This window comes from Saccopteryx leptura, chromosome 13 (assembly GCF_036850995.1).
Source record: "Saccopteryx leptura isolate mSacLep1 chromosome 13, mSacLep1_pri_phased_curated, whole genome shotgun sequence".
NCBI lineage: Eukaryota > Metazoa > Chordata > Mammalia > Chiroptera > Emballonuridae > Saccopteryx > Saccopteryx leptura.
The window spans coordinates 32,976,823-32,993,319 of NC_089515.1; the positions used below are offsets into that span (position 1 = coordinate 32,976,823).

At 44.2% G+C, this 16,497-nt stretch overlaps 1 protein-coding gene across 2 annotated transcripts in view; it reads right to left on the reverse strand.

The window, feature by feature from the left end:
* Positions 1–16,497, reverse strand: part of PLCE1 (phospholipase C epsilon 1) — a 346,840-nt gene that overhangs the window by 53,194 nt on the left and 277,149 nt on the right. For both annotated transcript variants that reach the window (XM_066355286.1, XM_066355285.1), the window contains exons 18-19: positions 14,313–14,471; positions 3,920–4,049 (exon numbers count right to left, since the gene is read on the reverse strand). In XM_066355286.1, the coding sequence (XP_066211383.1) occupies positions 3,920–4,049; positions 14,313–14,471 (289 nt within the window). The remainder of the gene's footprint in view (positions 1–3,919; positions 4,050–14,312; positions 14,472–16,497) is intronic.

The window sequence follows — 16,497 nt, forward strand, 5'->3', positions numbered from 1 at the left end:
CTTTGCAGATTTTGCCTTTTTTTTTTTTTTTACAAATTGCATTATTTTTATGAGACTCTCCACCAGAAAAAAAATTATGCCTTGCTTTTTTTTTTTTATAGCGAGAGAGGGGAAGAGAGAGAGAGAGAGGGGAGGAGAGAGACAGAGAGGGGGAGGGGGAGGGGTGGAGAAGCAGATGGGCGCCCCTCCTGTGTGCCCTGGCTGGGAATCGAACCCGGGACTCCTGCACACCAGGCTGACGCTCTACCACTGAGCCAACAGATTTTTTTTTTTTTTTTTTTTTTTTTGTATTTTTCTGAAGATGGAAACGGGGAGGCAGTCAGACAGACTCCCGCATGCGCCCGACTGGGATCCACCCGGCATGCCCACTAGGGGCAATGCTCTGCCCATCTGGGGCGTCACTCTGTTACAACCAGAGCCATTCTAGCGCCTGAGACAGAGGCCATGGAGCCATCCTCAGCGCCCAGGCCAACTCTGCTCTAATGGAGCCTTGGCTGTGGGAGGGGAAGAGAGAGACAGAGAGGAAGGAGAGGGGGAGGGGTGGAGGAGCAGATGGGCGCTTCTCCTGTGTGCCCTGGCCGTGAATCGAATCCAGGACTCCTGCACGCCAGGCCAATGCTCTACCACTGAGCCAACTGGCCAGGGCTATGCCTTGCTTTTTTGCGGCAGTCTGGAGCCCAACCACATTATCTCCAAGGTATGCCTGCAAATCAGAAAGAGCCTTCCCCTACCTGTTCATTTTTTTTTTTTCTCTGTATTTTTCTGAAGCCGGAAACAGAGAGAGACAGTCAGACAGACTCCCGCATGCGCCCGACCAGGATCCACCCGGCACGTCCACCAGGGGGTGACGCTCTGCCCACCAGGGGGTGATGCTCTGCCCTTCTGGGGCGTCGCTCTGTTGCGACCAGAGCCACTCTAGCGCCTGGGGCAGAGGCCGAGGAGCCATCCCCAGCGCCCGGGCCATCTTTGCTCCAGTGGAGCCTCAGCTGCGGGAGGGGAAGAGAGAGACAGAGAGGAAGGAGAGGGGGAGGGGTGGAGAAGCAGATGGGTGCTTCTCCTGTGTGCCCTGGCCGGGAATCGAACCCGGGACTTCTGCACGCCAGGCTGACGCTCTACCACTGAGCCAACCGGCCAGGGCTACCTGTTCATTTTGTTATTTGCATACAAAAAAACCCACCTAAAATAATAAACTAATAATTAAGAAAAGCTGTTTATTTTCTTGTTATCAAAAGTACAGAAAATAAAACAACACAGGATGATTTATGATAGAGAGTAAATTTATCTTCCTGTGCACTAACTTTTCACAGAAGCAAATGACAGCTAAAATGATTTCTTAAATGTGGTTTTCATTTCATATCTGAATGAATTTGTTCAATGGGAAAACATCACCACGACTGTGATGACGAGGAAGAATAAGTCAATATAAACGTATTCATATTCCCACAACTTTTCAGGAATAAAATATAAGAATTATTTTGAGCCTCTTTTCATTTTATTCCATTTGTTTGACCTCCCCCTTACAGAATATGTCCCTTGTATTATTTGATAGGATTTCAGGTCGAGTAAACTGGTTTTTTTTTTTTTTTTAAGATATATATTTTTTTGTCTTTAATTTTTTTTTTGTCTTTAATTTTTTTTAAACTTTATTTATTCATTTTTAGAGAGGAGAGAGAGAGACAAAGAGAGAGAAGGGGGAGGAGCTGGAAGCATCAACTCCCATATGTGCCTTGACCAGGCAAGCCCAGGGTTTCGAACCGGCGACCTCAGCATTTCCAGGTTGATAAACTGGTTTTTAATTGTTGGTATGAAGCAATCATCTATTACCAAGGACAAATACTATAGTAAGTGGAAACAGCAACTCCACTTCTGGATACCTATCTGAAGACAGCCAAAACAGTGATTTGAAAAGGTAGACGCATCCCGATGTTCACTGCTGCATTATTCACACTAGCCAAGATTTGGAAGCAACCCAAATGTCCATGGATAGGTGAAAGGATGAAAAAAGGTGTGGGGCATGTATACAATGAAATATTACTCAGTCATAAACAAGAATGAAATCTTGCAGGTGGTGACAATATGAATGGACCTAAAGGGTATTACACTAAGTGAAATAAGTCAGACAGAGAAAGACAAATACCGTATTATTTCACTTATACGTGAAATCTAAAAAAATAAAAACAGACAAAACAAAGCAGAAAGAGACTCACAGATATAAAGAACGAACTGGTGGTTGCCAGACAGGAGGGTAGTTAGGGACCGGGGTTGAGCAAAGAGAGGGAATAAGAGGCACAAACCTCCAGTTATTAAAAAAAAAAAAAGTCATGATGTATATATATAATGTAATGTATAGCATAGAAAAAAATAGTCAATATTGTCATAGTAACTTTGTATGGTGACAGACGGTATGGACTTACTGTGGTGATCATGTCATAAGGAATATAAATGTTGAATCGCTATGTTGCTCACCTGAAACTAATATAATATTGTCTGTCCTGTACTCTAATTAAGAAAATGGACAGATTAATATTGTGGGGGGGGGTACACAAAGAGATAGACTGTAACTGCCGGCCATGATGGAGGTCCATGGAACCAAACCTGACAGAGACAGTTCTACTGGGAGAGAAGCAGCTACTGCAGGGGTCCCCAAACTACGGCCCACGGGCCACATGCGGCCCCCTGAGGCCATTTATCCGGCCCCCACTGCACTTCTGGAAGGGCACCTCTTTCATTGGTGGTCAATGAAAGGAGCACATTGACCATCTCATTAGCCAAAAGCAGGCCCATAGTTCCCATTGAAATACTGGTCAGTTTCTTGATTTAAATTTACTTGTTTTTTATTTTAAATATTGTATTTGTTCCCGTTTTGTTTTTTTACTTTAAAATAAGATATGTGCAGTGTGCATAGGGATTTGTTCATAGTTTTTTTTTATAGTCCGGCCCTCCAACGGTCTGAGGGACAGTGAACTGGCCCCCTGTGTAAAAAGTTTGGGGACCCCTGAGCTACTGAAAGGGCAGCTGGCTGTCTCCATACCAGTGGCAAATGGCTGCTGGTCTGTGCATATCTGCAAATTAGCAAAATAATTATCCTACAGAGAAGTGATGTATTCTACACATATGTTTATGTAAATAGGAACTTTGGCATCTTTTCCTTACTATAATACATTGTTGTCTTTCAGAAGTTGCCAAAATAAAACAGTCTACCATCAGCAATGGTACCTGAGAAAATATTTTGCAATCTATCATAAATGATACTAATTTAGTATAAACAAAACACATCTGAAACTTAATTCTCATGTAAGAAGAATCCTTCACCTGTAACCTCTAGGTAACATCATTCATGTGACATTTTTGTTTTGCACCATTAGCCATCACCCATGTTTTGTCCTATTGGTGGGACTGGAAGAAAATATCTTGTTTGCTTAGTAATGAGAGAAGGGGAGTAGTGGGGTAAGGAAGCAATGCTTCTTCTTTCTTCTCCATACTCCTAGGAAGCAGGAGTGAAAGCTGTGAAAAGGAGGAGCAGAGTACAAAACATGATGCTGCCCCCTGCAGGTGGTGCAGGACACAGCCAAGATTCAGCCACAGTCCACAATTTCTGCCAAGAGCATCAGTCAAGCCAGAATCTGAAACAGCAGAGAAATCCCAATCTCACCTCTTCCTCTAGAAACCCACTTAGGAATGCCCCCTGTGTTGCTTCTCAGACCTTCTTCTTCTTTGAGTGGTGGCTATCGTGGCTAACTTGGTTCTCCTTATTAAATGATGTGATTCAGAAACTCTTGGACAATATATTACAGTAATCTGTATGTTGGTCTCTGGAGTGCCAAACTTATTTTTTTGGGGACAAAAACACACCAAAAAACCCCAATAGAAAATCATCCAGGCACTTCCCTGCACACAACATAGGGTCTGTTTCTCTTACCATCAGAGAGGGATTCGTAGTCATAATCATACTCATCCTCTTCATCTTCATCCTCCTCATTAGCAGCAGGTGGGGGGTTGGCATTCCCACCATTATAAGCCTGAGCTTGCATCGATGCTAACTGATGAGCCTGTAAGACATCAATAATTACAGACGGAAGATGATAAACTTTCATTTAAAGCTTTCAAAATGGCCATCTTATGCTTACAAGAGTCATTAGAAGTGGCTTATCCTATTTGATTCATTTGGAAAGGAAACAAAAATCTAAATTCACTTGAAGTACCAGGTTACTCATAGATGAATCTTACCATCTCTACAAGAGGCATCCTGGGATTTTCAGGAAAAATCCCAATGGATCATGGCTCCCCGAGGAAGCCACCCAGGAGACACCGCGGCGCTTCAGAGAATCCCCAACAATCCCCAACGATGAAGTGAACCAGTCCATCAATTTAGGGAACGTAAATCTCTGCTAAGAAGTCATTTTTCTTTTTCTTTCTTAAAATAATATCTACAGGCCTCTGACCTTGAGAAGAATGTTAGAATTTATATGAACAGACCAAAAGAATAGTTGTTGATTTAAATAAAATTTTTATCTGAACCATCCATTAGATTAACAAAATGGGCTTAGAAACTTCCAAAAAGTTGTTATGTGCTGCTAGGGAGATCATGTGCCTTATATTTGACTAGAAGTACTGTCAGGCGATTTCACAGGACACAGAAATAAATAGATGTCTGGGCACCTAGTATAAGGAAATAATCAGAAATAGAGAAAAAGTTACATGTGTATATAATACTTATGCATGTAAATATAAACATGTATGGATATAAAAATATATAATATAAAAGGGTGGGCAAAAGTAGGTTTACAGTCACTGTGACAGTCTTTTGAATTAATAATGCTATTGTAATAATGATAACCTGTATGTCTTTTCCATACAAACAAACTGTAAACCTACTTCTTCCCATCCCTGTACATTTCTACATCCCTTGTTAAATATCTGTATGACTCACACAGTGATATAAAATGACATGCATAAAAGGCTAACTATTAAATGTAAACACAACAGGATTCTTGACCTGTTTTTGTGGCACAGGCCCCTTTGGCAGTCTGGTAAGGGAGGATCCCTTCTCAGAATGATGTTTTAAATGCATAAAATCAAATATATGAGATTATATATAAAAGAAAAAGAATGTTGAATACAGTTACCAAATGTTGAAGAAATAAATTTGTGCCACAGGAACATGCATTTCTTTATTAACATAGTAAAAACATAAATAATGTTAAGACAAGTAACATTTTTGAAATAGTGATAGGACACATAATTCTTGGAGACATTAGCAACAACTGTGACATAATATGAAAAATCTGCAATTTGTATTGATGACAAAGGCATGGGACTGCCAATGTCATTGTGGTTTGCTCCCTACGTTTATAATCTGAGGAAATGCTAAATTTCAGTTAAAGGTTAATGAAAATGAAGATGCAAATTTTTTTTTTCATTGCAGTTCCCTGGAGCCCTGAATTCTATTTCTGGATATTATTAAGGTTGAGAATCTCTATATTACAGGTTGTTTTGGCCTTGGAATTATATATATTTAAAAGTAATTCTCTATTTCCTAATCTTCTTGGATTGTGGTTATATTACCTTGATAATAGAAATATATACATAAGGAAGATAGAGTTTAGGCTGTGTCTGTATTTATACCCAGTCTGGATAACCGAACATTGTCTAGGCTGGGATTTCTCAAAGTGGGTTTTATGGAACACTAGCTGTTATGTAGAAACTGACAATTACAGTAACCACAAAACACCATGGAAGCTTGGAAACAGCAGCTTAAACAAACTGAAACACATTCCTACTGTGGAGACTCACAGGGCCTTTACTTAGATATCCAGTACAGCATTTCCCATGCTTATTTAATCAGGGAATTTTAAATCTCTTTTCCAAGTGTCTCATAGAATTAGCATTCTTCCTAGCTTTGGGGACTCTTCTCTAAGCACCAGTGAGCACAAATGCATGTCTGTTTGTCATGGATAAGAGAAGGGTTTCCATGCAGCAAGCATTCTAGGTAAAGCCAGTGCTGGGAATGATGATACCAAGATCCTGGTTGGCCTACTGGCAGAAAAACGTGAGAACTATATGCTAGGAGTGGGGCCATGCAAAGACCAAGGTCCCTTAGATGTTCGAATACTGTCAGCAGTGAAGGTGTGGGAGAGGTAGTCTAAGCTGACACCCCTGTGCTTTGCAATATCTTACTTATTCTGAGGCAGAAAAACAGGATCCTAACCCTTGAACAAAAACAATCCAAGCCCTGGCCAGTTGGCTCAGTGGTAGAGCATCGGCCTGGCGTGCAGGAGTCCCGGGTTTGATTCCCGGCCAGGGCACATAGGAGAAGCGCCCATCTGCTTCTCCACCCCTCCCCCTCTCCTTCCTCTCTGTCTCTCTCTTCCCCTCCTGCAGCCAAGGCTCCATTGGAGCAAAGTTGGCCTGGGCGCTGGGGATGGCTCTGTGGCCTCTGCCTCAGGCGCTAGAATGGCTCTGGTTGCAACAGAGCAACGCCCCAGATGGGCAGAGCATCACCCCCTGGTGGGCGTGCGGGGTGGACCCCGGTCGGGCGCATGCAGGAGTCTGTCTGACTGCCTCCCCGTTTCCAACTTCAGAAAAATACAAAAAAAACCCAACCCAACAAAAAACACAAAAAAACAACAATCAGATATAGGTCAGGGGGTTAGAGTGAGGAGTCAGATGAGGAGATGGGGCTTGGCAGGAGGCAGGTCTTACTCTGCTCTGTTCCCGCAGACCCTAGCATAGTGCCCGTTATTTAGCGTGAACTTGCGAGCTGGAGTTCAGGAGACCACGGTCAGAACACTGGAGAGCTGGTGGAGTGTCCTTAGGGGAGCTCAGTAAGAGCCTCAGCAACAGCCTGAGGCAGAGGGAGGGCTTCTGAAATCCCGCTCTGACTCAGTCCATGCTTGTTGAGCATGAGTTCCTCTTTTGGAAATGACCCGGGCCTTTTGAGTTAGGGGCTGGGCCTGAGCACACTGGAGCTGGGGGCATCCATTAGCCCAGCCTGGTGTGAACACAGATCACCAGTCCCACACCCACCACCTGCCAGGCACGAAGACCTCCCAAGTCGGACTGTCAATCTTCCTCGGGAACTCAGAGCGGGAGGGAAGGAGGGTTTCAAAGCAGTCTTAACAGACTGGAAATGGGATTACATTGAAGAGGTAAGTTGTGGAAATTATATGGTAGGAAATGCCAAGTTACCTGACAAAATTTCAGAATGGATGGTTAATTAGTTGGTGGTTGGAGCACAGAGAGTAAGGAGGTGTTCAGAAGGTATTAGCGTGGTTTTACTAACAAACCTCTCACACAGTAATCTCCTTAGGCTTTTTGGATAAGGTAATTCATTTTGTGGAAAATAACAGATAAACAGTGCTTTCAAACTTCCAGGAGGATAAGAATGATTTTGAAATAGATTACTTGAGAATTCTCACTTTCATTGGGCAGATTTGGGACCTAAGAATCTATGTTTGTAAAAGTGTTCCAGTGATTTCCATCAGTGTATTCTGCCTTCTGTGTTAGGTTTGAGAGGGTCTTTCCTGAGGACCTGAGTCTGAATCCTGCTCTGCCACTAGGAGAGGGGTGGCCTCGAGAAAGTCACATCAATGGCCAGGCAGATCTTCGTTTTCCATTCCACAAATAAAGAAGCTGAAGGAGACTCTGGAGAAATGTGGGCTACAGGAAAGGAGAGCACCAGCCAGGGGTGATAAGCACTCAACTCCAGGGAGTGTCTGTGAGAAGGACCCCAGCGCTCTCTGGTTGGCTCTCTGGCTCAAGTGCAACCTGGGATGAAGGCACAGTTTGAGAAACTGCCGATAAAGACATTGATTACAGATGTCAAAATTCACAAAGAATCTCGTATGCTGCGATGACATACCAAAACCTAGAAGAGTGAATTTAACAGAGATAAATGTGAGGCTCCTGCACATGCAAGTTTAAAATGAACTAGAAACCTGGAAAAATGGGGAGACGAGGCAGAAGAACAGTCCCAGTGAAAATAACTGGCCCCTTTTTTGTTTCCCACACTCACTATGAGCCTGGTATGCATTAAAGCCTTTTAAAAGTCTCCTGACCAGGTGGTGGCGCAGTGGATAGAGCGTCGGACTGGGATGCCGAGGACCTAGGTTCAAGACCATGAGGTCACCAGCTTGAGCGCGGGCTCATCTGGTTTGAGCAAAAAAGCTCACCAGCTTGGACCCAAGGTCGCTGGCTCGAGCAAGGGGTTACTCGGCCTGCTGAAGGCCCACGGTCAAGGCACACATGAGAAAGCAATCAATGAACAACTAAGGTGTCATAACGAAAAACTAATGATGCTTCTCATCTCTCTCCATTCCTGTCTGTCTGTCCCTATCTATCCCTCTCTCTGACTTTCTGTTTTTGTAAATTAAAAAAAAAAAAATCTTAAAGCCTTTTAAAAGTGAGAACAGTTCTAGGCTATGTTAGCTTAGGTATAAAGTTCAAATTAAGAGAGGTAATGATTTCACTGTCCTCATACTGTCAGACTCTAGTAGAGCATTGACTTAGTTCTGGAAATCATGTTAGAAGACTGGCAAATTCAAGAATATCCACAAATTTAAGACTATCCAAAATATTCTTAATGAAAAGTGAAAAGTCTTAGCAGTCATATCCTGTGGGGAACGGCTGACACAACAAGAATGTTTAGCTTGGAGAAGAGAAAGCTGGAGGGGAGACACATGCTAGCTTTCTAGATATGCAATTAGCCTGCACAGCTGCAGAGGGACGAAGTACTGCCAAAGAGGAGGAGGAACAGGAAGGAGGATTTGGGCTCAACATAAAGAAGACTTCTGTGACAACACGATCTATTCATTAGTGGAATGGAGGCTGCACAGTAACTGCAAATGGCTGTCTGCAGGAAAAGTGACAGCTCTGAGAACCTTCAAACACATCTGGAAGATCATAGAGGCCCGCACAGGGCAGCTGTGTGTGCTTGGCAGGCAGAAGTGGGCAGTAGTTGCTGGGTAAAGAAAGTAGCACAGAGGAACAGTGTTGTTGGAAAATAAGCCTCAAATACTAGGTAGTGAGTTGGTGATGCAGCGTTTGAGGAGGGCCAGGCGTTAGTGCTAATACAGTGTGTCCGTAAAGTCATGGTGCACTTTTGACCGATCACAGGAAAGCAACAAAAGACGATAGAAATGTGAAATCTGCACCAAATAAAAGAAAAACTCTCCCAGTTTTATACCTATTCAGTGCAGTTCGATGTGGGCTCATGCACAGATTTTTTAGGGCTCCTTAGGTAGCTATCCCGTATAGCCTCTACAGACACGTCACTGACTGATGGCCTACCAGAACGGGGTTTCTCCACCAAACTGCCGGTTTCCTTCAACTGCTTATCCCACCAAGTAATGTTATTCCTATGTGGTGGTGGCGCTTCGTTATAAACGCGCCGATATTCACGTTGCACTTTGGTCACAGATTCGAATTTAGCGAGCCACAGAACACACTGAACTTTCCTCTATACCGTCCACATCTCGACTGGCATGACCATGGGCTGCTCCACTGTATACACGGTGTTACGTCATCATCTGCGCATGCGCACATGCTGCCACATCATCCTACAGAAACTGGGAGGGTTTTCCTTTATTTGGTGCAGATTTCACATTTCTATCGTCTTTTTTTTTGTGTGTGTGTGTACTTTTCTGAAGTTGGAAACGGGGAGGCAGTCAGACAGACAGACTCCCGCATGCGCCTGACCGGGATCCACCCGGCATGCCCACCAGGGGGCAATGCTCTGCCCATCTGGGGCGTTGCTCCATTGCAACCAGAGCCACTCTAGCGCCTGGGGCAGAGGCCAAGGAGCCATCCTCAGCGCCCAGGCCAACTTTGCTCCAATGGAGCCTTGGCTGTGGGAGGGGAAGAGAGAGACAGAGAGGAAGGAGAGGGGGAGGGGTGGAGAAGCAGATGGGCGCTTCTCCTGTGTGCCCTGGCCGGGAATTGAACCCAGGACTCCTGCACACCAGGCTGACACTCTTATCACTGAGCCAACCGGCCAGGGCCTCTATCGTCTTTTGTTGCTTTCCTGTGACCAGTCAAAAGTGCATCATGACTTTACGAACACACTGTAGTATACAGTTGACCCTTGAACAACATGGGAGGTAGGGGTGCTGACTTCCTGTACAGTTGAAAAGCCAGTATAACTTTTGACTTTCCAAAAACTTAACCATTAATTGCTTACCATTGATACAAAGCCTTATCAATAACATAAATAGCCAATTAACACATATTATATGTTATATGTATTATATACTATATTCTTACAATACAATAAACTAGAGAAAAGAAAACGTTACTAAGAAAATCATACAGAGGAGAAAATACATTTACAGTATTGAAAAAAAGGCCCCATATAAATGCACCCATGCAGTTCAAACCTGTATAGTCAAAGGGTCGGCTATAATTGAGTGGCTTTTGTAACATGGTCTCTGACCCAAGTAAATGCCACACCTTCTGGAGCAGTTTTGAGAGTGAATATCTGAACAAAGACCTAGCAGAGGTCTCAAACTGGTGGCCCTCAGGGCCAACTTAATGTCCAGACTAGATTTGTTTGGCTGGTACAGTGTTTTTAAAAGAATATAATTAGAACTGTTCATTTACGAGAGCATGCGTGACCCACTCCTGTCCTCGCCACTTCCACTGTCATATATGGGTCCAGCTGGCTCCTCGTGTTTGTTTCTTGGCCCCTAAAGGTAGCTGAATTGTAATTCTTGGCCTAGGGCTGTGTGTGATCTTCAAAATGGGCCAGGCGTATCTCTAGGATACACAAAGACTTCTAAGGATATGCAGGTTCATATATTTAAAAAAAAAAATCTAAATTCAAGATTTTCAAGCTATTTGCATTCTTCAAAACATGCTTGCCTGAGCTTATGGTTGGCTAGTACTCCCTTTCCATCCTCTTTTCATAACTGCCCCTCTTCTACTTTACAAACAAACACATAACTCTCCCTTATCAAGCAATGACCTCAGTATGATGCTTGAGACAAGCTGAGACACCTCCCAAAGCAGCAAAGGGACAGCTGAGAGTCTGGAACTCCTAGGAGTGTCTTGAGAAACTTAGAGAGGGCAGCTTCGTGTTTCATCCAGGTGCCCAACACGTTCCAGGCTCCACGCCTTATCTGTCTGTCTGTCTGTATCTCTGTCCATCTGTCTATCCATTCACCTATCTTTCTTTCCTTCCCTTCCTGCTTTCCTCTGCCTGTCCATTCACCCACCTACTGTAGAATTAAAATTCCAAAGTGAGATCGTCATCCCAGAAATAATAATAATACAATACTTATTTGAATTAAAAAAAAAAAAAAAGAAGAACTTTTTCTGACCAAATGTAAGTCTGGCTGATTGGGTACTTAAACAGTGCGAGGGGGGAAATGTATGAGAGAAGTATATAATCTAAAAAATTCTTGACACTAGAATCTATGTAAACACAATAAATTAAAATCAATAAAAAAAAATTCTTTTAAAGGATACTTGAATCAAGTATGTTTGATGACCATAGATCTAGATGATCCACGGTAATCCTGAGCTGCCCCAGTTAGGGCAGACCTGACCAGCAGCGATCTGCTGGGCGGGACTGGTTCTAGGTACTTTCTGTGAACACCTACTTTCCCGCTCAGGAGAGTAAGTCTAAAGACAAGGGAACCTCTGGCCTCACCTTCCTTCTCCACCCTGGAGGGAGCAATTAGGCTGCTGGGGAATCACCGAGATTAGCAGGAGATTCAACATACCGTATTTCCCCATGTATAAGACAATCCTGTGTATAAGACACACCTTAATTTTGGGGCCCAAAATTTGAAAAAAAAAAATTACATACAGTTATTGAACTCAAGTTTTTTTGTTCTTTTTTTGTTTTTCTTAGTTTTTTTTTTTTTGTATTTTTTGAAGCTGGAAACGGGGAGAGACAGTCAGACAGACTCCTGCATTCACCCGACCGGAATCCACCCGGCACGCCCACCAGGGGCAATGCTCTGCCCACCAAAGGGCGACGCTCTGCCCCTCCGGGGTGTTGCTCTGCCACTACCAGAGCGACTCCAGCGCCTGGGGCAGAGGCCAAGGAGCCATCCCCAGCGCCCGGGCCATCTTTGCTCCAATAGAGCCTTGGCTGCGGGAGGGGAAGAGAGAGACAGAGAGGAAGGGGGGGGGTGGAGAAGCAAATGGGCGCTTCTCCTATGTGCCCTGGCCGGGAATCGAACCCGGGTCCCCCGCACTCCAGGCCGACGCTCTACCGCTGAGCGAACCGGCCAGGGCCTGAACTCAAGTTTTATTCATCATAAAATTCATACAACTCCTCATCACTGTCAAAACTCCCATCCATTAGCTTGTCCTCATCTGTGTCTGATGACAAATCACTGTCTTCAACTATGAGCACATGAAAAAGCAGGAAATGCAAGTAAAAAAATCTAAGAGCACGGTATAAGACACACCCAGTTTTTTGACACCAAATTTTTTGGAAAACGGTGCGTCTTCTACATGGGGAAATACGGTAAGCCCCTAACTCAGCCTGCACTTTGGACCACCTGGAATCCCACTGCAGGTGAGCTGGACAATCTGAGAACTCCCTGGTATTTATTAGAAGGGCTGATGACAAGATGCTCCAAGGAGCCCCTTGGAGAAGCAATAACATTCTAGAATGGCAAGAAATACTTGAAATGAGCCTGAGAAGTGGAATAATAAAATGTTTACAGGCCCTGGCCAGTTGGCTCAGCGATAGAGCGTTGGCCTGGAGTGCGGGGGACCCGGGTTCGATTCCTGGCCAGGTCACACAGGAGAAGCGCCCATTTGCTTCTCTACCCCCTCCCTCCTTCCTCTCTGTCTCTCTCTTCCCCTCCTGCAGCCAAGGCTCCATTGGAGCAAAGATGGCCTGGGCGCTGGGGATGGCTTCTTGGCCTCTGCCCCAGGCGCTAGATTGGCTCTGGTCACGGCAGAGTGATGCCCCGGAGGGGCAGAGCATCGCCCCCTGGTGGGCAGAGCATCGCCCCTGGTGGGTGTGCCGGGTGGATCCCGGTCGGGCGCATGCGGGAGTCTGTCTGACTGTCTCTCCCCGTTTCCAGCTTCAGAAAAATACAAAAAAAAAAGGTTTACAGAGTGGTCTGCAGTTCTGACAGGGGTCTCATGATTCATCTTGGGAAAGATTTTGTGAGATTTTAGTGTCTGGAGATTCCTTTGAGGTTAGCTACCGTAACAGTCTCATTTTACAGTTGAATAAATGGAGGCCCAGAAAGATCGACCCATGGCCACGTGGTGGGCTTGTGAAAGAGCCAGTGGCTAGAACCCTGCCTGAAGTTCTTTCTCCAACAGCATGCTACACATGTGAGTTGTACAAATCAGAGCGTGTAGAAGATTTTATGATGGCTTCAAATTGATTACTCAGCTAGGTCAAACTGGACACTTGATTCAATTTGACTTGATATTTTTATTAATGACTTAGGACAAAGGTTCCAAATTTGTTGGGCTTATAGAATCCTTCTGCTAAATTTTCTGTTTTCTGGGAACCGCTAACATGGGACTGGATCAGGGCCTAGAGGCTTGGAGGTGATGACACAGAGAGAAATTAAAACTATAGGACACAATCTAGTTTTAGTTCTGAGCTGTCCCTGCTGCTGGAACTGGGTCATTCTTCTTCTGTGGGATGCTGAGGTTGGCATAGCAACTTGTGGTTGCTCTAAGTTTCAAAAGTGGGCGGAGTTTTGGCAGCTGTCATTCTGTGGGACAAGTAAGTGCAACCTGGAATATGGACGCAGCGGTCCCGGACTGAACTTTTTCAGGGATCCTTAGGTGAGGGCCATCCTACTTGGTGGGATTGTGGTGCTTGTGGCATCACATGGATTTCCACGGCAGAGCAGGCACGGGAGTGCCCTGAAGTCCACAAGCCACAGTGATGCACTGTGCCGATTCCATGCTGGGACCACAGGGCTACTGCTAATAGGGTTCCAATACCGACCTCAGGACTTCCGGCCCCAGGTCAGGAAGTTCTACCAACAGGAGGCTCTCCCTATGGGGACTACGACAACCACTGTGGGGCTGACAGTCATGAAGCCCAGGTCTAGAGACAAGAGTCCGACATTGTGCCACTCACAATGAATGTAATAACAGAGGTACATTCTACATGGGAAATCAATTTCACAAAAATAAAATTTTAGGTGAATGGGATGAAAAAATATATTTATTGGTCTATAAAATGGCAAGTCAAAGCCAAATATTCAAGGAAACTCAATCTTCAAAAACTAGTTTCCTAGCAGGTCATCTGAAAGCTTCGAATGGCATTAATATCTTTGTTCTGCGCCCGCCGCATACTCATAACCTCTTTAACAAGAGATTACCTTTTGCTTTAAGATATCCACTGGCGTCTGATGGGCTTTTAGCTTCTTATTTTTAAGAAGCACTTTCCTTCTAAGTTGGTCAGGTGAAGGAAGCATTGGATCATCTGAGAAATCACTCTCAAATAAGAATTTTGCCACCAGTTTTTCTCCAAACACGGTCTAAAAAGAATAAAGAAAGATATATAATCAACGCTTTTTATCTGAGATACAGTTGAATTATTTCAGCACATTTGAATTGTTTTTAAAATCTTAGGAAGAGGAAGTAGGAAAGAAGTTGTGTACTCCTGACCCCAATAGTTTCTCACTGGGAGGAAGGGAGGGGGTTGGAAGGAAAGGAGGAGAGGTCTCGCCATTCTCTAGACGGGGCCAGCTCTAATTCTTTTTTTTTTGTATTTTTCTGAAGCTGGAAACGGGGAGAGACAGTCAGACAGACTCCCACATGCACCCAACGGGGATCCACCCAGCACGCCCACCAGGGGCGATGCTCTGCCCACCAGGGGGCGATGCTCTGCCCCTCCGGGGCATCGCTCTGCTGCAACCAGAGCCACTCTAGCGCCTGGGGCAGAGGCCAAGGAGCCATCCCCAGCGCCCGGGCCATCTCTGCTCCAATGGAGCCTCGGCTGCAGGAGGGGAAGAGAGAGACAGAGAGGAAGGAGGGGGGGATGGAGAAGCAAATGGGCGCTTCTCCTATGTGCCCTGGCCGGGAATCGAACCCAGGTCCCCCGCACGCCAAGCCGACGCTCTACCGCTGAGCCAACCGGCCAGGGCAAGCTCTAATTCTTTAGGAAAACATTCTGGGTCTGATGTAGTAAAGAAGAAAACAGAGATTCAGTTAGAGACTGTGGTTTGTAGAATATAGTCCATTCCAGATGTGGGTAAGAAGTCAAAAGGATAGAAACCTTGAAGTAGGTAGGGAGTAGGGACAGAGATGAAAGATAAGGAGAATTTACCATTTGGTAAAAACAAACAAACAAACAAACAAACACAAAACCAGACACTATTCTCACAAAGATTTTGAGCACTGGTCTGCAAAGTGGAAAGTGTGTCTTTCAAGGAAATGGGTAGTGGGGGCAGGCACAGAATGATCCACTGGGGCGAGGGTGGGAAATACGGCAGTTGATATATCTAGTTGTTTTTAATTTTTTTAAAAAAAAAGCAAAAATGGAAGCTTATTCATGTTGAATGCACAGACTGAAAATGGCTTCCTCACTCAGTCTGCATGTCAGAAGCTAGTCATGAAGGTCCCTGAGGGTGAGGAGAATCTCCTGATGCAAGGCATTCAAAATTTCAGAAATAATGGAGCATAGTCAATCACATGGAAACTTTAGACAATAAGTAATAAATTCACTTCAATGTTTTTTAATGAGTAAAAAGGTTATTTTTACCATTAATAAGTAATAGTACTTAAAATTATTTTTTAACTTTATCTTTTGTTATTCCCTTTTATGTTCTACTTTTTATAAGTTTTATTAATATATAAAATATGTTATTAAGTAGGATATAATATATACAATATATTATATATACAAATAAATGTACAACAGGAATACATGTTTTAGTGTTTTACTGTTAGGAGTATATGACCAAAAATGTTTAGAGAGCATTCTTCTAAATCAGGGGTCCCCAAACTTTTTACACAGGGGGCCAGTTCACTGTCCCTCAGACCGTTGGAGGGCTGGACTATAAAAAAAACTATGAACAAATCCCTGTGCACAATGCACTTATCTTATTTTAAAGTAAAAAAACAAAACGGGAACAAATACAATATTTAAAATAAAGAACAAGTAAATTTAAATCAACAAACTGACCCATATTTCAATGGGAACTATGCTCCTCTCACTGACCACCAATGAAAGAGGTGCCCCTTCCGGAAGTGCGGCGGGGGCCGGATAAATGGCCTCAGGGGGCCGCAGTTTGGGGACCCCTGTTCTAAATGATGACAAAGTAAAGACAGTATGAAATATCAGTATGTTGGCATTCGTGTTGAGGACATTTCCTGCTGGCTATGTCCATTCCTCCCACTGAGAGCCATGTTTCCACAAATGCCTCTACCAGGGGAGGAAGGGAAAAGATGACGGACTGTTTGCCCCTGAACCTGCCTTATAGTTTCCTTGTATAAGGAAGGGCTGAGTGTGAACAGAGCAGCTGTTGTGAGCTCTTTGCTAACTTGGATCCCCATACCCAG